Source organism: Dermacentor silvarum, chromosome 2 (assembly GCF_013339745.2).
Source record: "Dermacentor silvarum isolate Dsil-2018 chromosome 2, BIME_Dsil_1.4, whole genome shotgun sequence".
Classification (NCBI taxonomy): Eukaryota; Metazoa; Arthropoda; class Arachnida; order Ixodida; family Ixodidae; genus Dermacentor; species Dermacentor silvarum.
This window is the reverse complement of record NC_051155.1, coordinates 222,259-245,548: the sequence shown is the minus strand read 5'-3', so window position 1 is coordinate 245,548 and position 23,290 is coordinate 222,259. Positions and strand designations below refer to the sequence as shown.

General features: G+C 47.0%; 1 protein-coding gene across 1 annotated transcript in view; it reads right to left on the bottom strand.

Annotated features, from left to right (window-relative positions):
- The window catches only part of LOC119441279 (insulin-like growth factor 2 mRNA-binding protein 1), a 53,501-nt gene extending 38,124 nt beyond the window's left edge, over nucleotides 1-15,377 (bottom strand). Inside the window, exons 1-4 of the mRNA XM_037705902.2 lie at nucleotides 15,051-15,377; nucleotides 10,997-11,060; nucleotides 9,017-9,123; nucleotides 570-642 (exon numbers count right to left, since the gene is read on the bottom strand). Of these exons, the coding sequence (XP_037561830.1) occupies nucleotides 570-642; nucleotides 9,017-9,123; nucleotides 10,997-11,060; nucleotides 15,051-15,228 (422 nt within the window). The 5' untranslated portion in view covers nucleotides 15,229-15,377. The remainder of the gene's footprint in view (nucleotides 1-569; nucleotides 643-9,016; nucleotides 9,124-10,996; nucleotides 11,061-15,050) is intronic.
- Between the last annotated feature and the right edge of the window lie 7,913 nt (nucleotides 15,378-23,290).

The window sequence follows — 23,290 nt, the reverse complement described above, 5'->3', positions numbered from 1 at the left end:
GTGGCAAAGTTGGGGGTGCAATTATTATGCGAGTGTGTTCCTTACGCAGGTATATTTTTTTATTCCTTGGAGAGTTCAACATATAGGTGTTGACTTATATTCGTGTTCAAACAATCTTCGAGTAAACACAGCAGTTTCGTTGCAACTCGATGCGTGTTGGCCATGTGCCTTCAGAACTGGATGGTTTCTATTTGATTTCTCTATTTGTCGCATCTTGGCTTGAGGTGTGCTAAGTTTTCAGTTTGTGTTGCCTGAGTTTCGTACTCGCCGTGAACTTGCCCGACAGCAGTAGTGAATGCCGAGAACCCAGTGAACTGTGGGTTGTGCATTCGGGTATGCGTGGGTATGCGCATTCGTGGCTGCTGGCATCGGCAACAAGAGCAGGGTAGCGCCAATGCTAGAACACCAACACCAATTTCAAGCTTAGATGTTTATGACAGCACTGCGCAGTGACTAAGGTTTATTTACAATGCTCCATGGAGTGTTGCGGGCCTCCTCAGATCAACTTGTTCTTCAGTCCCCAAACAATAAGAAACAATAATAGAAACAGAAAAACAAAGCATACATACTGCTGCGCCTGTTCGGGAGTTTCGTAAGTTACTTGTGCTCGAAAGGTTTGGCTCTCGGGCTTGGAAGGAGGAACTGAGGAAAAGAAAAAGAAACAAAAAGAAAAGAAGGAAAATTCAACGAAATGCAGGTGCATAGTATCCACGGGCCAAATTATAAAAAGCAAAGCCAATGATATTGCAACACAAAGAGCACAAACTGGCTGTTTTACAACTAATTTGCTGCACAATGCTTTATGAAATCCGTCTTGCAGCTGCGCAACACCTTGAGCACCTTGAGCTAAGCTGCAGTTGCCAAAAGCATGCTCCACAACCATGGTGCTGATGAGTGACACGTGGGTCAACCCATTACCCTACAACTGTCGCACAACCTTGACCACAAACAGCCACGGTTCAAGATCAACTGCAAGAAAATTTTGGAGGACCACATAAAAAGCCTAGGCCAGGATAACATGAAATTATTCCAATTTGTTTTTATTCCACATGTGCCATTAGCTCTCCGTGATAGGTCAAAATGACTCGGGTCTCACTCAGGTGAATGCAGCCCCCGCCCGTACGGGCGGGGCAAGAGCCATTTTGACCTATCACGGACATCACATTATCCTGGCCCTAGTTTCAGACAGCATAGCAGCCCCCGAGCCAAACTTCAAGTGTGAAATAACAGTGAATGTTTTACAGAAAGCTCGCAAAAACAAGTTTGTAATACCAACACTGAAAATAATACAACCATTACCCTTCGATGGCAGTGACCCATGCATGACCTAGAAGGTTGAGAACCAGCACGGATTCTTGGCGTAACCTGAGATTAGCTAAGGTAGTGACCACAGCTGCCCTCGGTGTACTGAAAAAATCTGAGGCAACCTGCTGGGATTTTATGTCACTACCAGGTGCATGCCTCGCCTGCTTGGATGCTGTTAGGAAAATTACAGTTATGAGCTCTGAAGCTGCGTAATGACTGCTTCAATAGTACATACTACTACTCATTTATAACTAATTTAGCCAAAGTGAAATTTTGCTGCAGCTGGCCTTCAATGGGGCAACATTAAAAAGAAAAATAAAGTGAGCTGTATTACCAATTTAGGCTTCTACAATCTTACACCACGGCTGAGTCCACAAACCCACATTATATGGTTACCTCTGCAACAAGGAGCATGTGGCTTTCCTAGAACAGGCCCCCGAAACAGACCTTGGAGCTTGTTAATTAAGTACATTCTGCATGTACAGCAAGGAGGTGTGACCACTTCAGTGCAGTTCTGTAGTCATGTGCGACGCATGCAACTAACAAGCATGACATAAACACAGGTCCTATATTTTTTTTATGGAGGGATTCTCTACACTATTTTTCAGAATGTCAGGTGATGTCAGCTGCCAGCTGATGCCAGGTACTGGTAGCTGTGATCGAAGGAAAAAAAAAAAGACTAGGAGAGAGAATGACATCAGGCAGCACGCACGCCTCAGCAAGGCAACCTATTACAGTGACGAACGTCCCTTTCTTCAGGGCCTATCTGAGCATTGGTTCTTGGGAAGCAAGCCCTCCAAGGTTGCCTGACATTTCAAGGCGTTTGGTTCGTGGTAGCTCTTAACGACACCCTCGTCACGGTCTGCACTCGCCACCTGCTTGCCGCTCTATTCCCCACGCACTAGGCAGCCAAAAATTACCGTTTACTTATCACGTGGGGAGGGCCTACTTCCCATGAGCCTTTTATATTTTTTGTGACTAGGCTTCAAAATTGTCACATGACCCAGCAAGCACCCTTTCTTGAGTGTGCGCCTCATACTATAGCCCCGTTTAAATGAATGTCGCGCGACAGTGTCGCATCGCATTTCTAGCGCATCGCATTCATGTAAACAGCGGTAATGCGCTAGGAAGGTGCATCGCATTAATGCGCCAGGCGAGGGTAGATTTACGGGCGCTAGTCAACTCTCACAGAGCATGTAAACGCAGGATCGTCGAGAGCGGAGGCGGGGGCGCCTAACAAGACCTTCGATGACAACCGTGAAGCTACTGAGAGGCGACTCTACTGAGAGGGGAGAATGGAAGCGGGGGCCCCTAACAATACCTTCGATGACGCTACCAAGCAAGAGACGCTACCAAAGCAAGTGAGAGCCGAGGGGGGCCCCTAACGACACCGTCCGAGCAAGTTCAGTGGCGCTACGTTCTCGCTGAGGGTTAATGCGCTTCATGTAAACGGCGTCACATCGCCTTTCCCAAATGCACTTGGAAATACGATACGTCACTGTCGCATTTATGTAAACTGGGCTTATTACTGCCCGCAATAACTGATGAAGTAGACAAACAAGGCTGAAGTAAAAGAAAAATGGCATTTCAAAAATGACAGTCCGCTGAAGCTCGCCCACACCTGACCAAACCTTCGGCCTCCCCCCCCCCCCCCCCCAATTGTTACAATTGTTAGCTTCAGCTTCAAATTGGTCACACACTGACTGACACAGACCCTTCAAGTTTGCTATGGATTACACGAAGGTAGAGAACATCTAGCAATCCCATCACAGCCTATCCCTGCCGTCACTCTCTGGGTGGTTTGTCAAGGGAGCATCTCGAAAGGCACTTTCCAAGCTCCAGTCAAGTATCTCAAAGAGTTTTCTCCAATTTATTCTGTGGGGATGTGCAACTCTCACGCGTCCCCTGATGTTTTCCCTGCATAGTTTGCGTCTCCTGTAGTCCGGCTTCTCTGCGTGGCTAAGCGCCAGTGGCGGTCATGGTGGTTGCAGCACACTGCGAGAGATGGCGCGAGTGTCGCGATGCTAGCGCCACCGAACGGCGGGGTGCCTTGGGAGAAAAAGGTCGCAGGCGCTTCCTCTTTGGGTTGGGATCAGCAACCAACACGCACGAACGCTTCGCACGTGTGCCGGCCCTGCTTCGGCGTGGGGGCGGCTGGCAACGCGGACCTTTCGCGCGTGCGCCGGCCTGCTTCGCGGGACCGTCCCGAGACGGCTTAGAAGCAAGGACACCGGTATGGACGAACACGATTGTTCGAACTCGCCACCCTTCGCGTGACCGTACACGTGAACGACTAGGCGATGGTGTCATAGCATGGGGGCGAACAGATTCGCTCGCTGTCGGGTCACGGTGAGTCTGACTTCCTTGATTTGTCACACGGCAATGTGAATGTTCTATGCGTTGTAGCCTGGCTAGCATGCATCAGTGTATGAAAGGTGCAATAAATTCCATTGTGATTGTTTGCACTACTGTGTTATCGTTCCTTTGTCCCAAGAGCACGTGTGAGACCCCACAATTCATACTTTTCATTCTGTGAAGCATTGCCAGGCATTGTAGGACTACATGAGCTAGCAAAAGAAAAACTCGGCAGACACTTAAGACTGCTTACATGTGGGTTCCTTGTCTGCGCAAGCTCTTGCCTGCGTTCTAACTGCGTCTCGGTAAGGCCAAATCAAAACGCACGAAGCGTCTCACCATGCTCGCTTGCCCGCGAGGAGTTCATAAGTTGAAGGACCACTCCGCGGCACTCAATTGGATATTAATGATATTTATTTTATAGACTCCTTTTATACATTCGTGACGTGGTGCCACCTCCTCCCCGATGGATGCACTGTCACGTGCCCAACGACACACGCACTAGGCCACATGTTTAGTCAGCTTAAAAAAATTATGGGGTTTTACTTGCCAAAACTACGATCTGATTGTGTGGCGCCGTAGTGGGGGGACTCCAGAATAATTTAGACCACCTGGGGTTCTTGAGCATGCACTTAACTCTAAGTACACGGGTGTTTTCGCATTTTGCCCCCATCGAAATGCAGCCACCGTGGCCGGGATTTCATCCCGCGACTTCGTGCTTAGCAGCCCAACACTTTAGTCAGCCAGATGGCTGCGACGTGACGTGTGCAATGACGTACGCACTAGGCACACCTTTTGTCAAACAGAACAGTAGAGGCACCGTGGCGTCGAAGAATTGTGCTCGTCTCACACCTCAGACACCCGGGTTCGATTACCACACAGACCGAAATTTGCCAAATTTTCTTTTCAAAGGCATTAATTTACTTTATTTACAAGAACCTCCCTGAGAAATCTGGTGTCAATCTGAGCATATTTTAACGTGTATTTACTCTTTGAGCCATAGGCCATTTATGGTAGTACCGTAATTCGGTCACGCTGCCGACTACGCTGGATTTTCCCGTTATGGGGCATATAATGCTTTCGTATTAAAATATCACACGAACCAACGCTAAGTTCAATAAACTCGTCGAAATTCCTGTTAAAACTGCATCAGATTCTATACAAGCAAATTTCAGCTCTGCAACCATTTTTGCAACAAGCTGGTAAGCCAAATGGGTCATGCTGGACTTTGCCATCACTACAAGGATTCATACCACTCAAGGACGACTTCTCAAATCGAAACAATGTTAGTTTTTTTCTCTCTGTTGTTCCAAAATATAACTAAGCCACAGTTTTTCCGATGCCACCAAACAATGTATGCCGTAGCAACAGCTCCAACAAGGTTCAAGCAACTGTTGCATGGGCATGCAACTCACTCAAGTGGATTTTTTTTTTACCATCCTTGTTTTCAGAATAATTACATGCACGGAAATAAAGGTGCACTAAAGAACCAAGATCTTAAACTACCCCTTAGAGTGCAGCTCTTAGGCACTCGTTCCTGCGGCGAACATAAACAACGGCAGCGTAACTGAGTGAAGGAGCGCAGCGGGAGAAGACGCGAGGAGGAGGGTGCAGCAGAACCACGAGACTGAAAGCGGAGGAGGGTATAGCAAAAGCGTGGGAAGAAGAACATGGTGCGACGACGATGGCTATGAGATGGCGCCAGAGTAGTGTGCGTCGTCTGGTAGGTCTGTTGGCCGCGGCTGCTGTGAATTGCACCCACGCATCAGCCACGCGCTGGCTCTGTTTGCAACATGCCACGTGAGACATTGTTTGCACAAGCCAATATATTACGAAATGAAAACACGTATAGAGCTGTGCTCAAATCTCACATTAGGGAGTATGGTAATCGTCAGTGAAGTTTTTTCTTAAATGTGCACGCTTAATGCTCATTGTTGATAGGCTCCGTACAGTCGAGTTTGCGGCAGCTCTGGCGCCATCTAGCGCAGCGACGCAACAGTGTTGGGAAGTGGGCGCCGCAGCTCGGCCGGCTCGATGAGTATTCTTTCCCGCGCGCTACATTTCGTCTCGGCCACGGTTGAAGCCGTTTTGCTTTGTTCACCAGCCTCCTTATTTTTTTTATACGTCTTGCGACAGTGCAATGGCTTGCGCTTCATCGGCAAGCGTCGGAGGTGAGAAAAAAAAAAGGGCAAGTGGAACCGGCGATACTGCTGCGTAAAGGGCTGTCACAACCACGAAGGCTAGCCCGGGATAAAGTTGTACAGGTTTCCTGGCAAGTCTTATGAGATCGAACGGCAAAAGAAATGGATCGCAGCTTAGATGAGAGTAAAGTAAGTCAGCTTTTTTTTATATTTGTGAGAAGGTTTTGTTCTGTATAGCGTGCTACACATGCGCGTTTCACAGCTCGTTGTGCGAAGCGAGCGGCCATGGCCAGCTGCTGAACATTTAAAGGAAATTTGTCACGACTTTGCTGATTTGACGACTGCTTGCCGTTGTCTTAGCATTCGGTATGATCAGCATAGCACTGGCATGTGCTATGAGCAATATTTTATGCCAAGGAAGCCTATTTTGTGCTGGCGAGCACGAATTCGACGATCCTCGTTTCGGCCGCTGGCGCTTGAGAGGCGCGGTTTCACATGGTGCGATTTTTCTTGTGATGTACATTTGCGGTGTATCATTGTAAAAGCAAAGCGCGTATGCAAGGAAAGGAATTCGCAAGAGAAATCGTATCTTGTGAAAGGGGCCTAATGAGCCTCGATCATTGTACATGATGAAAAACGAACATTCGCGTCATGTAAATTAAGATCGCCTAGTTAATAAATCTCGTTTATCAGCGCAGCAGGTGGCTCCGACTGGGTCTCAAACGAGTCAACGAGGATAGCATGGTCACTGCCACACGATACAACAATCCGAATCGTTTAGCTCACTCGACATGACTGTGCTCACGACAGCCTACGAGTGAGCGTGTAGCTGCACGCGGTCCAGATCGAGCTGTATGACAATCTAAAGTAACAGTGTGACAGGGGCATCAAATGATAGGCCGCGGCGTACAACGCGCCGGAGCGAAATGAGGCATGCATTGCCAACAGTGAGGCGTCGATTAAAAATCGGTCAACTACAACGTTTTCAGGGTGCCAGTTTAGTGACTTCAATTTTAGTATAACAGTAAGCTTTACTCATGTGAAGGATGACGTCGTATACTTGCTTTCCCTGTTGCGAATGGCACTTCGCGTGAACGTCCACGCCGTCCACTTATTTCACACAAGCAACATGCGAAGCAGCGTAGAGCTTGTCTCCGCTGGTTAACGCTGCATTGTGAAAGTAATCGTCTATTCCTTTAATAGGCCTGAACCCCGCAAAAACTATTTGTGCCATCACAGAGGGCCACGCTTGTACTTTCACGTACACACACGCACAAAAAAAGAAGGAGGATCGCGGATATACGTGCGGCTTTCCGAGGCGTGTATACGTAGTTCCGAAATCTCGCTGTCTTCCCCCCTTCCCAGTTTCGCGCCGCCCGCCACATGCGACGCTGAGCATCGCGCCACCGCTGTTGCGCAGCAGCGCCGCCTGTTGACTGTACGGAGCCTATATGCCAAAGCCACATGGTAGGCCATGGGGACACCATCGTTGGGAGCTGGGGGGGTTATGGATTACAATCACCTTGAACCTAAACATCAGCAAACAAGCATTTCTGCATTCCATTCTTGTGAAAATGTGGCCACCACGACAGGCATCTGATCACATGATCTCAGCATTGACAATGGCCTCAACCGCGACACTTTCAACATATTTGAGTGCCGCCTCCATATCCAGAAGCATGTGCCGCCTGTTGGATCCAATGCCTTTGCCAAATCATTGGACGTAGTGACATTCCTTGTTCGACCACTGTCACTGACTTCGAGCTTCTATCTTCGTGTTAGCTTCTCTCATGTTCATACCCCTGCCATAAAGTTTCCTAGGAAAATTAGAAGAAACTCTGGCTCTGTGGTCACTCTGCTACCATGAGAATGCTGGGTCGTACATGCACCAGTATAATTGTCACGCTTAAAAACTCAATTCTGTGAATTATGTGCCAGAACCATAATCAGATTATGAGGCACGCCATAGTGGGCGGACTTCGGATTAATTCTGACCACTTGGGGTTCTTTAACGTGCACCTATGTACACAAGAGTTCTTGCATTTCGTCATATTTAAATGGGGCTGCTTGGAGGAATTGAACCGGCAACCTCAACATCAGCAGCACAACGCCACAGCCACTAAACAACCAGGGCCAGGTAATCACCACACATTCGCGCTATTATAATACACTTTCTCTCTTTGAATTTCCTAGCAATCATATCTTTCTAAATATATCAAAGCGATATGATGTTTCTGTGCATAGGTATAATTATTGCAAAATGGGAGACTCCCCTGGTGGCAGCATCCATCTCGGAGGCGCTCAGGAGCACACTCCATTTTCCGCCGAAAACACCTATTTTCGGCCAACCCAGGAAGATTTTCAAGCAAGAACGGTAGCTTATAAAGAGTTATTATAGTATTTACCTCAATGAAATGTGGATCTTGTTTTCCAAGAAAATCTGTGCGTAAACTTTTTGGGCAGTTAGAGCCAGCCTAGCCAGCATTATTGTCACAAGATGGCGACCACGGATGGTGACAAAAGTTTTCTCACATAGCATAACAACGATGTGTTGCTTTAGTTCAGCTGGCAGCAACAAGTTACATCATGTGTTACTGGCGTACCGGAGAATCATACGCATCACAGGACAAACTAGGTTAGTCTAGGCATGGGCCACAACCCCATTTGCAATTGTTGCGAAGCAGATTGACAAATGTAGACTATGAAACTGTGCTGTGGATCATACGAAGACCGACATGTTGTGGCTCTTAGTAGACAGTGATAAAGTGCTGTCCTAGTGTGATAACGAGCATTATGTAAATAAGTTTGCATTCTGTGAAGTTATAGCTCACTGTTTTTGTTTTCTTATGGTCAGAATCGGAGGCATGCTATGTTTTTCTTGCTAAAATATCAGGTGTGCATTAAATTACTACTTCGTTTAGGAGCTCCAATGTCCTTTCAACATTACTTTCCTACTTTGAACCGCTAAAAAGTGGGTGCGCATTCAATTCAGGAGCATTTTAGAATTGGGGCAAATACTGCCGATGAATCGGTGGCGTCTTTCGGCGTTTCTACTGCCTCTCATTTTAATTCGACCCGTCACCACCATTCTCATGCCTGTCCAATCGTACCGCAACAGACACTGGCACCAGAATTCCCTCTCGTAATTAGTTTTGTAGGACACACTAGCGATTTTTGTGTGCACTGAAAATAAGCAAGCCAAAAAACGAACTCACGTAGTTCTAGGTTCTGCACAGTTCCAAAGGTAGCAAGAAGATCATGGACCTCTTCCCGCTGCACATGGCTGGGAATGTTGCTCACATGCACTCGGTTGCCACGACCTCTGGAAACGGGCACACACACACCCCGAAGGCACACCACTATCAGCATACACCCCACGCCTCACATACATGCACAATATAAAGCACGTACTTTTACTATACAGACTTCTTTAGCAAAAAGGGTATGAGCATATCTAATGTGCAATTTTCGAAGAGGAGTTGTAAGGCGAGGCAGACACCGAGGAGGTTTTGATGCTTTCATTGCTCTTGTGCAAAACACTTAGTTGTCTGTACTGAAACGAAATTTGTTTCTGGCCGGTGGGGTTGCTATTACTCCAAACGTTTTAATTCATATAATGCACCACGGCTTGCATATGCTCCACTGAAACAATTTTAGAATGGTCATTTATTTCCTGAATGCTCAAATTTATACCCAAAGACACATGTCAATCATTTTTTCTAACAAAATTATGTTTCCCGCCGTATCTAAACTTTATGGTACTCCTTGACTGCTTTACTTCCCATATGGGAAACAAATGTACACCTGGCCAATAAAGTTTACAATTTAGGAAACTTGGCTCTGAATTGAAGGCACTGTGTACAGATTATTCTTGCCAAATACAGAATGACTGCAGATTGCCAATGCAATTTAAAAGGTCATACAAAGGTTGAATTGCAAAGCATTTGTAGTTTGTGACAACACCAACGTTCTGTGATCGTGACAAAAACAAAACAAAAAGGCAGAACCTTCCAAATACGAGCATTCCACTTGATGACATACTAGTAACACCTAATTACGGGGGGACATGGGTCATTATACAAAATCTATAGTTTTGTATGATTGCATTTTAAGAATCTGCATCTATTAATTTCTTTATCTGCCAAATTTCTTATCATGTATGTTGACATTTCAGCCATAATATATTTTTAAAACTCCAGGGCAAATGACTTGCTTGTTTTCTTCATTTTGTCAAAATACTAATTTTGCACACCCAGCAAATCTACTGTGGTACATCGGTACCTGTCAGATAGAATTATTTTTGCAGCATGAAGATAGATATTTGGAGCACACAACATGAGATCAGATTAAAAACATTGTTTAAACCTGTAAGATCTGTCTTATGTGCAACCACTGCATGGTTATGTTCAAAACACTGGTGTTCAGGGTGTTATAAAACAAGAAATAATGACCCAATAATAAAAGCACTTCCATCATAGCGTGTCTTATCCTTTTTAGTATTGACTCATGTGCCATCTGTATATTTTTGTGCAGTGGTTATTTGTCCATTGTTCAGAAAACAAAATGAATTTTTTGTTTATCTCATGAAATAATCAATCTAAACAAACAAATATTTCATTTTTAAAATCAGAAGAAGAAACTAAACAAGTACAACAAATTTTATCATACTTGGTTCAAAAAATAGGAAATATAGCTTTAAAACGCATGTCCCCCCCCCCCCCCTTAAGGACAACAATACAAAAAACCGCCTGCCACTAAGGTAGACAAATGAATTAGCTTTGCGTGAAAATATATTAGCGCGTTAAACATATTAATGCACTGTATCCAACAATTAAAAATATTAGTCATTCCACTCCATTGCTAGCAACACTCGAATACAGATGCCTCATATCAAATGCCATTTTAATTCAAGCAAAACTAAAGTTTTCGACTGAGTGAACACGTACTCAATGGCATCAAATAGTGCCCAATTCAAACAATGCTCAATTCAAAGAACCCCCACTATCAGTTGAAACTTCTTTACTTTCCAAGGAGGTGGAACACAGCCAGAAGTGGGTCATACGAGGCATTCATAACAAGAGTAGTCAAAGCATGCACGCAATCACATACGCAATCCTAAGAGTTTGAATTACTGCGAGTTCACTATAGCTGGTAAGCAGCACTCTCCGCGCCACAGCTCCGGCTCTAGGATATACCTTCTGTTCTGCGGTGCCGACTGTTGTGGTTCCACCAGCAATTGGGATCCCATGAAAGAGTGTCCTACAAGGCAAAGTGGGCATACACTCAAGTTCAGTAAGCACAGTGACCCGAGTTGGGCACACACAGAATTACCTCCCAAGTGCTGCCAACCACAGCGCCCCATACATAATCATAGCCCCAATTACGACACAAAAAACAACAGCATGAGCTTTAACTTTACCATTCCATTTTCAGGCCCCTTACAGCAGCTATTAAAATGTAGGTACAAAGATAGTGCAGTGAAACTTTCAACCAAGCCTCGTTAGATGTAGTCTTTCCAAAGTCAATCAAAATGTCACTAATACCCCTGTCAAATGGGCAAATGTAGTGTCGCTACAGGCGAGTGCGCTTTGCCATTGGTGTCATCCGCACACTGTCGCACTGAATACTCTGTAGGCACTTACTGGCAAGCCTTCGTTCAACACACTTTGTTGTGTAGAAGTGAGTAGCCTCAATAGCAGCATTTTTAACATAATGCTCAATGCGAAGTTGAAATTACATTTAAGACATTTTGTTATTTTAACTGTCACAAGCATCCCAGTGCCACCTGGAACAGAAACGGCCCCTTTTTCACTCCTCGCATTGGATGTGACATTGTCGTCTCTTGGCTCAGTGATGATTGAAAATGGTAATGTGGTTGCAATTATCTGCTTTATTCATGGTAAAATTAATGCTAAATACGTCTCTTAACAATAGTGCAGTGTTATCATGCAGGCATTATTTAAAACAGCAAACATTTAATGTGCCTACCAATTTACCCATTGGCATTGCCGTCAATTCCAAATGACAATTTTGTTTCCCATGTACCAGTGCACTGCCAACATGACTACATTTGCCGGTTCGAGCGGTGTATAAGTCATGTCATTAGGCTAACGACCTAATAGTTTTACACACTACTACAGGCACAGGTTTAAAGGGACACTTTGGTCACTTTTCTTAGGCCCACAGATCCTGGCTGTATTTGTATCACACTTCTGGACACTTCAGCCATGTGCGCTAAACAATGCGGCCAAGAACTGTGCAGTTTTTCTGAAAGAATTTCTGAGATTGCCATGCACAAACCTAATCACTGCCCTCGTAGGGAAGCTTTCTCCTCGCCATCCTATGCCTGTGGGTCACAAAATTAGCTCAGAAGCAGCAGTGCTCTCGTTGAAAACTTGTGAAGCTGTCTTTAACAAAGCATGTAGAACACATCCTTTTTTTTCTGTTAGTCTTCTCTGTTGCATGAAATCAATTATACCATAATTGTCAAGCCCTTCATGTGACGCAATGCATTTGGAATGTGTCGCACGTGTTTTGCCGCACTAGCGAGCTCGCAAGGAAAGGCTTGAGCAGTCCAGTTTCAATGTTGACATAGAGATTGTTGCTTGTTTATGAAAGTAAAATTCTCTTAGGGTAGAAATACGTGAAGAAAAAAAATCCATAACTACTTTTCTGATATGGTCAAGGATCGCCAGAGTCGCCGCCCACTAAAGACACTAATAACGAGTTCAGAGCATACTTTTTAACTCTATTCACATTTCTTTGATAAACAAGTGTTTCTTATTAGTGGGACAAGTGAAAGGACAGAGTTGCCAGAACTCTTCAATCTCAAACCCAATCGCAACATCGATGAAGCCAATTCTACACTAAAAACTTCCCTTTTTTTCTTTATTCCTCAGCTTTCAGTCTTTTTTGCACACAAAAACTTGCCAGCACGGTTGCTGGCATGCTCTTAAATGCAACGTAACTTTCCTTTACCAATAAATGGTTAACTAACCCCGCAAAGACGTCAAGATCGTTGATGTCTGCGAGGGAAACTTGTGCAGAAATTTCTAGATTTCCAGTTTCTGCTAGCTTAGAAGGACTGACGACCGATTTCTAAGGACCCAGTTTCTTATGTTGCAACAAAAAGCTCATCCCCCGGTAGTCTTTACACCTGCAGCAGTTACTTCAAAAAGCGCATGAATATTTTGTAAGCAGTATTTTTCGATCTGAGCAGCCTCTAAAAAATAACAGTCCCTCCTCCAGCAATGCTGAGAAGCTAGAGCTATGCCAATAGCCTACCTCGCAAATTGTAACAGCCGCCCATCGTTCTGCTTTCCCAGGAGTGAGTGCAACTGTGGTTAACCACCTACATTTGGACCTTTTATACCACTTTCTAAAATGCTTGTACAATAAGTCTGTGCTGTTGTACAGACACCCCCCCGCCCCTTTCTCATATTTGTACTGCATTTTAACAGACCTTTCTCATATTTGTACCGCATTTTGCCCCAAGTACACGGCTACGTCATGGCTGGCGGACCCTGTAGTCATTCCGTTGATAAACTAGCCAAGCCAACTAAATCAAGTCAAGCGAAGGCAGCATCACTTTTCTTCTCACTACAAATGAAGGCGTATCTGCACACTGCAACTTAGAAAAAAACTTATAATAGAACAAACGTGTGCTGCATTTTAATACTAATAAAGAGACAAGGCACCGAATACTCTAGTAGAAGGTCACGTGATAGGTCACTTGTGCATCTTAAGTGTTCTTGAAGTGTTCTTTCATGAAAAAGATGCAACTTCTATAGTTTTTTTGTACGGCTAGCCCAACGTTTCCAACAATACCTAGCCCAACAGAGAAGTGATACATGTTATCTTAAAACTACAAATATGTCTGGCGTTTCACAATCGTGCAAATTTTAAATATCAGTCCAAAGAAAGGCAACTTTGCTCGTTCGCACAAAAGAAAAACATCACACGTGCAGTTTAAACGTGCCTGTCTCATCAGCATTTAGTCATGGAGGCGACTGCGAAAAGTCCAACTACGTCATTAATAATTAGCACCCAAATCACCGATGCAATCGCACCAATTATTGCACTTAGCTGTTCAAATATGCCTCCTCTTCAAAAGCACGCTAGTCCGCAAGCGCTCTGGCCGATCTCCGTAACAACGCGCGACGTTCTGGCTGAAATTACTCTTTTTCTGTCCGCTTAGCGGCCGATTTTAGTGAGATGTCACGCTAACCAATCTTAACGTGACCATTTATCAACGCCCCCACGCATTTCCTTCATATCGGCACAAGAGGAATCGCAGACCGGAAGGACAGGCATCGCGCGTAGTATGTCATCTTATCGACAGTCCCCTCGTAAAAAGAAAGACGCACAGACGAGGCGAAAGCTGACTGTGCAGTGACTTACGACGGGATAGTATCCTTTCTTCTATCTTCTTACTCACGATTATCTCGAAAGGACCAGCAGATTCTACTATAGCAAAACCAGAAACAAGTTCTATGCAGTTCGCCGCCAGGAGAGCTTTTTTGAGGAGCACATCGCTGCGAATACGAAATGCTCCTCTGCATAAAACGCCGAAGGATTTTAAAAAATAAAGTGGGCGAGTCCCCGCCTAACCAAACACGAGCATGAAATGAGAAGCGCCTCTAAGGTCGTTGCCTCTAAAATAAGCACCCGAAGATTCAGCGCCGCTCCGCGACCGGCGTTTCCCAACGAGTTATATGCGCGCTCGCAAACACACACGCGCGCACGTAAAAAAAGCGGCAATAAGCACCAGCCCAACCATTTCGCTAACGGCAACAGCGCGCGCTAATCGAGCTCTCTTTTCGCCGCCGCATCGTCTGTGGCGGCCGAATTTAGCTCTATTTTCCGAGAACTTTTCGCTAAGCCTAACCGCAAGGTAACCATGTGAGCGCGGCCGCGTTGCCGAGAAAAAAGCAGTCGCCGACGGCGTGCACCGATGATACGCCCAACGGTCACGGTGCCGGCGAGCCTCGCGCTAACGCCGCGCACCGCGCACGAACGCGTCTCAACGTGTCGTCAATGAATAAGCGACGGCATGCGACCTCCAGGCCACGCCGGCCGGAGAATTTAGATTAGGCGCCATTTTGAAGCCGAGTTCATGCAACCTGCGTTTCCTCGGCCCTCCTACACCGAACCCTACTCCAAACGTAAACTGGCAGCACGAGACACTTGCCGCACGCGCTTCTTCGAGCCACATTTTGTCAACGAAGTGCCATGGACACGACGTCTTACCGTTCAGGGCTTCGATGGCCTTGCTAATCACCAAGTCGTCAGCACACTCGACGAAAGCATAGCCCCCCTTCTTCAGGAGCACAGATTTGGGAACGGCGCCGGTTTGCTCGTGAAACAGTTCTCGGATAGATCCTTCGTTCACGTCCGCCGGTAGATTGCCGATGTAGAGCTTGTTCATGATGAGGACACTGATCTATGGATACAGTTTTGAGACAGTTTTTGGGGTTGGGAAACAAGAAGAAAAGAATAATAAAAGAAAAAAAAAACTAACACGCCGACGGTGCACTGAAAAATGCTCGTGTGAGTGCCGCCTCACGTTGTCGATCGCCACCCTCTTGGAGCAGCCTAAAATGTGGCACGCAATAACCCACGTGACCCAAAAAAAACAAAAAAAAAAGTTTCACTTTGTCAACTTCTATAATGTAAGTTTAAAAAAGTAAGCTTAATAATTTTTTCTGTAGTAAAATACGATATCATAAAATAATTTAATTCTGATCAGCGCATGTAGCGTCAAAGTGCAAAGAGGAAAGTTTAGCCGTCGCGGATAACCGAGCTACAACCGAAACTGACTGTGGCGTCTGCTACAAGCATGGCCGCAAGCCGCTGCGAGATATCATTTGAATTTACCGTTGGTCGTCTGTTTCCCGACCGTCCTCAGAAAAAATTAAGTTCCGTTGACCGTCAGAAAACAGACATCCAACCACTGCTGTATCAAGCAACTCAGAACACTTAGCAGACAGCGCTGCGAAACATAAGCAAGGAAGTCTCAGTGCAGTTAATTTTGATCTGCGACGCTTTCTGCAGAATAACTACATATATTACAACTACAACTTGTAGACGTAAGTTCACGTCAAATTACCTATTATTTTCGCACCTTTGTGTTTACAGTATGCGACCTAGTACGTTTTTGTCGCGAGCGCACGTTGTGCGCTGTGGCCGCTAGTCGCAACAATGAGTACACGTGATTACGTGTCACTGCCTTCGTTCGACGACAAAAAGGTTCAGATCTGCGATATGCCTTGCACGTAATAAATACGTCATATTTTGCGACGTAAATCTATAAGGTTTAATCACGTTGAATTATGCGACGCGTACTGATAGACGGGTTTTATTTTATTTTTTTTTTTTTTTTTTTTTTTTTTTTTGCAGTTATGTGACGCACACTGTTGTTTTAGTCGTGAATTGTAGAAGTGAGAGAAATTATTCTAGCCTTCGCAGTGTTGCGAGCTGCGCGTATGGAACGTAATTTTGCTGTAAGGAGTTATAGTAATGCGAAGAATTTGTAGCCGGTGTCTGCCGCTATAATCGATTTGAACAGAGTATTTATAAGCGCAGTCTCGGAGATCATACGTGTGCGCGCCTATTACAGACGCATAACATTATGTAAGCACATGCGATGTATGAGCGCCAGTGGGCAGAAAATAAGACGCATTCTTATGCACATACGGTTACTTTGCTGCTATAATTGTTTGGTCATATATGAATGAGCCATAACTTCTGGTGACCGCTTCTGAGAATTTTATGCAATAAATAAAATAACAAAAGTCGTGCGTTTACTGCAGAGCGCGCACTTCCGCGCGGCATAGGTTGCGCACGAAGTTATTAATTGGAGCACGCAACTCATAAGGTTTTGGGATTTCCCAGTTCATTTTTCACCATAATTGAAGTACAGTAGAAACTCGTTGCATCATTCCTGCCTGTTACGTTTTCCCGGTTGTTACGTTTATCTTTTCAGTTGTGACATTCGAAAACTGCGACGGTGCCTCTGGGGGGAGGGGCGTATTCTGTAAGTGACCACCTATAGTGGGCGTGTTCATTTCTTCTGCTGCTGAAGTTATGATTGGCTGGGGGCGCCTGCCTCCTTCCCACGCGTACCCCAGCTTAGCCAGTCAGAACGCGCTCGCACCGATCCTAAATGCAACGCGGTCATCACGTGGCTCCTTGGGCCCTATTTGACGGTTTTGATCCTTTATTTCTTTTTGTTGCGGTCTTAGGCCAAGTAACAGGCGAATGAGTCCCTGATGGAAAGAACTGCTAGCGCACGTGCTTGCATAGCCTATTTATATTAGGTCATTAATCTTTTTGGCGCTAAGTGATAAAAATAACAAGGCGCATTAAAAAAAGAAAAAATGCATAGCTTTGATTGCAAGCTCACTCCTGCACTCGTCGACATATTGTTGGTTATTGTGCTCGTGCAATTTCACGTAACAGGTTTAGCGAGTGGCAGAATAAATGTAAATATTATCATTGCCTAATTGCTGGGCTATCTTGGTTCATACATTTATGGCAGAAAAGGCGTGAGACCGTGTGAAGAAACGACCGGACAGGAAAGAAAGTCACTCGCAACTGTATAAGCTTATTCAAAGAAGACAGACGCACTTTTCAATATCGTGCGAGCGTGCGCAGACACAGTTGCGTGCCGTAATCAGACCAGATAACCACGGGAGTGAAATCGCCAACATGCATGCTTGTTGACTGTAACATACACTAGAAGAACAATGTTGATTGCTGCTTAGCGTCACAAAGCTACATCGCTGACGTTCTTGCCTGTGCGGTCGTTTTTCTTCATATGGTGTCGCGTCTAAATTTCCCGTCATGTATAAAGCTCAATGCCTCGGTATCAGAGGGGCGTGTGCGAATTAAAAACACCCGCCTTCACCACAAAGCTGCATTATCGTTATGTGCATGTCGTTTTCTATAAAGCAAGTGTAAATAAATGCTACACGATTACAATATATATATATATATATATATATATATATATATATATATATATATATATATATTTCTATATATTGTCACGCGCTAAGGCAAGCGCAAGCAACAGTACCAGCAGCCAGACACGAAGAATGCCAGACACGAAGGAAGACGGTTCTCCAGCTGGCGCGGGATCTTCGACTTCGTCGTCTTCTCCGTTCTTGCTGGGCACCCAATGATGATTGTTGGCTGGCTCAAAACACCAGGTGGCATTATTCCCCCTCCCAATGAAGCATCGACTCGATGCTCAAACAGAAGACGTACATGAAAAGTACACAAATGAGGTAAGACGCACAAAAAAAAAAAATGTAAACGTGCTAGCCCAGATACGGACATGCACACTAGGCAAAAAATGCGTTCTGTGGTCGGGAAAAACAATTCGCTTCGGAGTTCTTCGGAGGACGATGCGACTACAGCAAAAAGTTTGTTCAACAGTACGCTATGTAAACATCACCGTGTAAAATACGGCTTGAGGCGGACGACATGTACAATCTCTGCACGGGGTAATCGGCGCTTGGACGATGGCAGGTCTCCGTCAGGAATCACTTCATAGTTCACGTCGCTAACACGCCTTAGCACTGTGTACGGTCCGAAGTACTTGCTCAGGAGTTTCTCGCTGAGGCCTCGCCGTCTAATGGGGGTCCAAACCCAAACTTGGTCGCCGGGCTCATAGGTAACTTGTTGATGGTGGAGATTGTACCTTATTGCATCTGTAGACTGCTGCTGTCTTATGTGCACACGGGCCAGTTGACGTGCTTCCTCGGCGCGCTGAATGTACTCCTCGACGTCAGGAGCTAACTGGTCGAGCTCATCGATGTCGTCATACGGAATCATGGCGTCGAGCATAGTTTGGACATCTCGACCATAGACGAGACGAAACGGCGTGAATCGTGTAGTTTCCTGCGTGGCAGTGTTGTACGCAAACGTTACGTACGGCAGGATTTCGTCCCACGTTTTGTGTTGCACATCCACGTACATAGATATCATGTCTGCCAGTGTTTTGTTTAGTCTTTCCGTCAAGCCGTTAGTCTGAGGGTGGTATGCAGTGGCCTTTCGATGACTCGTATAACTCAACTTGAAGATGTCGTCCAGGAGCTTCGCCGTAAATGCGGTCCCTCGGTCAGTGATGATGAATGACGGTGCGCCATGCCGAAGCACAATGTGATGCATAAAAAACTGGGCAACCTCAGATGCTGTCCCGCGTGGTAGTGCCTTCGTCTCAGCGTAACGCGTCAAGTAATCAGTTGCGACAATGATCCACTTATTGCCGGAGGAAGACAAGGGAAAAGGGCCAAGAAGGTCCATTCCAACTTGATCAAACGGCGTACGCGGAGGGTCGATGGGTTGTAGAAGGCCTGCAGGCTTGAAGGGGGGTGACTTGCGGCGCTGGCATTCACGACATCCTTTCACGTAGCGTTTGACGCAAGCAGTCAGTCTAGGCCAGTAGTACAGCTTTCGTACCCTGTCCAGAGTCCTTGAGTAGCCCAAGTGACCAGATGTCGGCTCGTCGTGGCAGGCTAATAGAATGTCGTCGCGAAGGGCTTGAGGCACTACTAGAAGATGTGGTTTGTCGCCGGCACCTGTGTTTCTTTTGTATAAGATGCCCTCTCGTAGGCAAAACGACGACAACCGTCGCGAAATCGAGCGAGGAATGGACGCGATGCCGCCTTCTAAGTGAGAGATGATGGGCCTTAACTCAGTGTCCGATCGCTGTTTAGCGAGCAGATCCGGCCCGCTGAGGGCTCCCAGGAAGGCGCTGTCATCTTCCTCGTCAGGATTCTCAGATTCAACAGGTGCTCGTGATAGCGTGTCAGCATCTTCATGTTTTCTGCCTGACTTGTACACGATGGTGATGTTAAATTCCTGGAGTCGTAGACTCCAACGCGCTAATCGTCCAGAAGGGTCTCGAAGGTTGGCCAACCAGCATAAAGCGTGATGATCAGTCACAACTTTAAATGGCCGCCCGTAGAGATACGGCCTAAACTTTGTAGTAGCCCAAATGACCGCGAGGCACTCCTTCTCTGTGGTGGAATAATTGGACTCGGCGCGTGACAGAGTGCGGCTCGCGTAGGCTATAACTCGTTCAGTCCCGTCTTGCCTTTGCACCAGGATAGCTCCGAGACCGATATTGCTGGCGTCAGTGCGTACTTCTGTGTCGGCGTCCTCATCGAAATGACCAAGCACGGGAGGAGAAGACAATCGACGTTGTAGCTCCGCAAAGGCGGTCTGTTGTTCATCAGTCCAGAGGAATGGCACGTCGTCACGCGTAAGGCGAAATAGCGGCTCTGCAATCTTCGAAAAATTTTCAATGAAGCGGCGATAATATGCGCACAAGCCCAAAAATCGTCTGACACTTTTCTTGTCTGTTGGAGCTGGAAAAGCAGCTACGGCAGCAGTCTTCTCGGGATCGGGCCGAACACCTGCCGCGCTCACGACGTGTCCGAGAAACTTCAGTTCCTCGTAACCAAAATGGCATTTCTCTGGCTTGAGGGTAAGGTCAGCCGATCGAATGGCTTCGAGTACATTCCGAAGGCGTCGAAGGTGCTCGTCAAAAGATTCCGAAAAGACAACGACATTATCGAGATAGACGAGGCAGCTTTTCCATTTGAGGTCAGCGAGAACGGTATCCATCATTCGCTGGAATGTGGCTGGAGCGGAACAGAGGCCGAAAGGGAGTACTCGAAATTCGTAAAGGCCGTCCGGAGTAACAAAGGCAGTTTTTTCGCGGTCCCGCTCATCTACTTCAATTTGCCAGTAGCCACTTTTCAGATCGATAGAGGAGAAATACTTTGCACGCCTCAGCCTGTCCAGAGAATCGTCGACACGAGGCAACGGGTACACGTCCTTCCTTGTGACGTTATTTAGCTTCCGGTAGTCAACACAAAACCGAAGCGTGCCATCTTTCTTTTTAACAAGCACGACTGGCGATGACCAGGGGCTGCATGAAGGCTGTATTACGCCGTCTTGAAGCATTTCCTTCACCTGCGTTTGAATGGCATGTCGTTCGGTTTGGGAGACACGATAAGGCCGTTGCCGTATGGGGTGCGCGTCGTCATAGGTGATGATACGGTGTTTCGTAATCGCCGTTTGACGTATCTTCGACGACCGTGCAAAGCAAGAGTGAAACTCGAGTAACAGCTCGCGCAAGGGTTGTTTGTTGTCTTCAGGAAGCGTTGGACTAATGTCGACGTTGCGTAAAGGTGCTTCAGCAGTGTCAACTGCCTCGGAAACAAAACATTCAGTGACATCGGCGATTGGGTCGGCGTAGGCGATGACAGTACCGGGGAAAAGGTGGCGGTGTTCGTAGCTGAAGTTCGTGACAAGAACGTCAGAGTGGCCATCATGAAGATCAATAAGGCTTCTTGCTACGCAAACACCTTGAGAAAGCAGGAGCGAGTGATTGCTTTCTGCGACCGCTTCACCGTGTAAGAGCCTGTCACATGCCACTTGAACCACGACACTTGCACGCGGTGGTAACGTGACAGCGTCGTCGGTAACACGAAGAGGTGCTCGAGGGTGGATGGTGTTGGTCGTCGCTGCGGCGCTCTTTGTCGAGAAAGTGACGAGGCGTTGGCGAATGTCGATGATAGCTCCGTGCTCCCTGAGAAAGTCCATGCCGATGATTAGGTCTCGAGAACACTGAGCGAGAATGCTCAAACTGGCAACAAATGTAGAGCCGCGAATCTCTATTCGTGCCGTGCACATGCCGAGTGGTGTGACAATGTGCCCGCCAGCTGTACGAACTGGCGTTCGATTCCAAGGCGTCGTCACTTTCTTTAGAAGGGTGGCCAGGTTTTCGCTGATTATTGAATAATCCGCTCCAGTGTCCACTAAAGCAGTCAATTCACGACCGTCGAGCAATACAGGAATGTCCAAGGAAATTTTTCTTCCGTAATCAGCAGGTACTGTCGTCGTCGATGTATCGTCGATCCGCGTACGCGTCAGCAGGGGTCCTTGAGCACGTCCAGACTGAGCGGCCTCGCCCCCGAAGGCCGCTGTGGTTAGTTTTCCCGGCGCGGGCTGGGCGACCGACCCGGCACCACGCTCGAATATGTACGGCGAGTCGGAGAAAACCGCCGCGGCGAAGGGGAGCGTGACTGGTGCCGAGCTGATGAGGATCCGCGCTGCTGGGCAACGTATTCTTCAATTGCAGGAGGACGCTGGCCGAACCTAGGTCGCGGCGAGTTTGTTGGGAATCCGCGTAGTCCGAGCTCTCGATATGAGCACTGTCGGTAGACATGCCCAGCTTCGCCACAGTGAAAGCAAAGGGGACGGCGATCAGGTGCCCGCCACACGTCTGATTTTCTTGGGGCCTCCTGTCGGTTGTCGTGGTAATACGAGGCCGCTTGGTCGGGCGGTAGTATGGCCGGGGACGCGGTGCGAAACGGGGAAGAAGGTGGTGCAGGTTGCCGCAAAGCTTGCGAATATGACATACGGGGGCTGTTAGTTCTTACCGGTTGAGCTTCCGTGTTGAAGGGTGGTTCTCTTAGCGCATGCTGGACTTCGTCACGGACAACGCTGGACAAAGAGCTGAGCGTCGGCTGTGAAGGTACCGACAGTTTCTGGAGTTCTTCGCGGATGACGGAACGGATGAGCTCTCGGAAGAAATCGACGTGGCCCCCGAGAGCTCCGAAGAAGTCCGTAGGTGAGGCAGCGTTCACTTGGCGTTCGTATGATGTTGCCCGCTGCCGAAGAGTCTGTTCCATGGTGACGGCCTCGGAAAGAAATTCTGACACAGTCTTGGGAGGACTGCGTACGAGACCACCGAACAGCTGCTCTTTCACTCCGCGCATCAGGTACCGCACCTTCTTTTCTTCTGACATGCTGGGGTCGGCTCGTCGAAAGAGACGCGTCATGTCCTCGACATACATTGCGACACCTTCGTTCGGCATTTGAATACGGGACTGGAGATCACGCTCAGCTCGTTCTCGGCGATCAGGGCTCGCATAGGTCTCAAAAAGACGGCGTTTGAATTCTTCCCATGAAGTTAGGGTATCTGCACGGTTCTCATACCAAACACGTGCGCCATCGTTAAGGCTGAAATATCCGTTTTTCAGTTTGTCTACATCGTCCCACTTGTTGAACGCGGCAACACGTTCATAGTGCACCAGCCAATCTTCAACATCCTCATGCATGGCACCGTGGAAGGGATTCGGTGTTCGCGGATTGAGTAGCGTACAATGAATCGGCGTAGTACCTTCCATACCGGTTGGGGTGGTCGGAGCTGCCATTGTCTCTGGGAGGAGTCCAAACTCAGGGGCTTGTCCACGGATCCTTCTGCTGGCGCGGTGTACAGGCGTAACCACCGGTACGGGACTGGAGCTCCTGCTGCTCGGAGGGGTTTGGTGCATAGATTAGATTACCCAGCACCTCCACCAGTTTGTCACGCGCTAAGGCAAGCGCAAGCAACAGTACCAGCAGCCAGACACGAAGAATGCCAGACACGAAGGAAGACGGTTCTCCAGCTGGCGCGGGATCTTCGA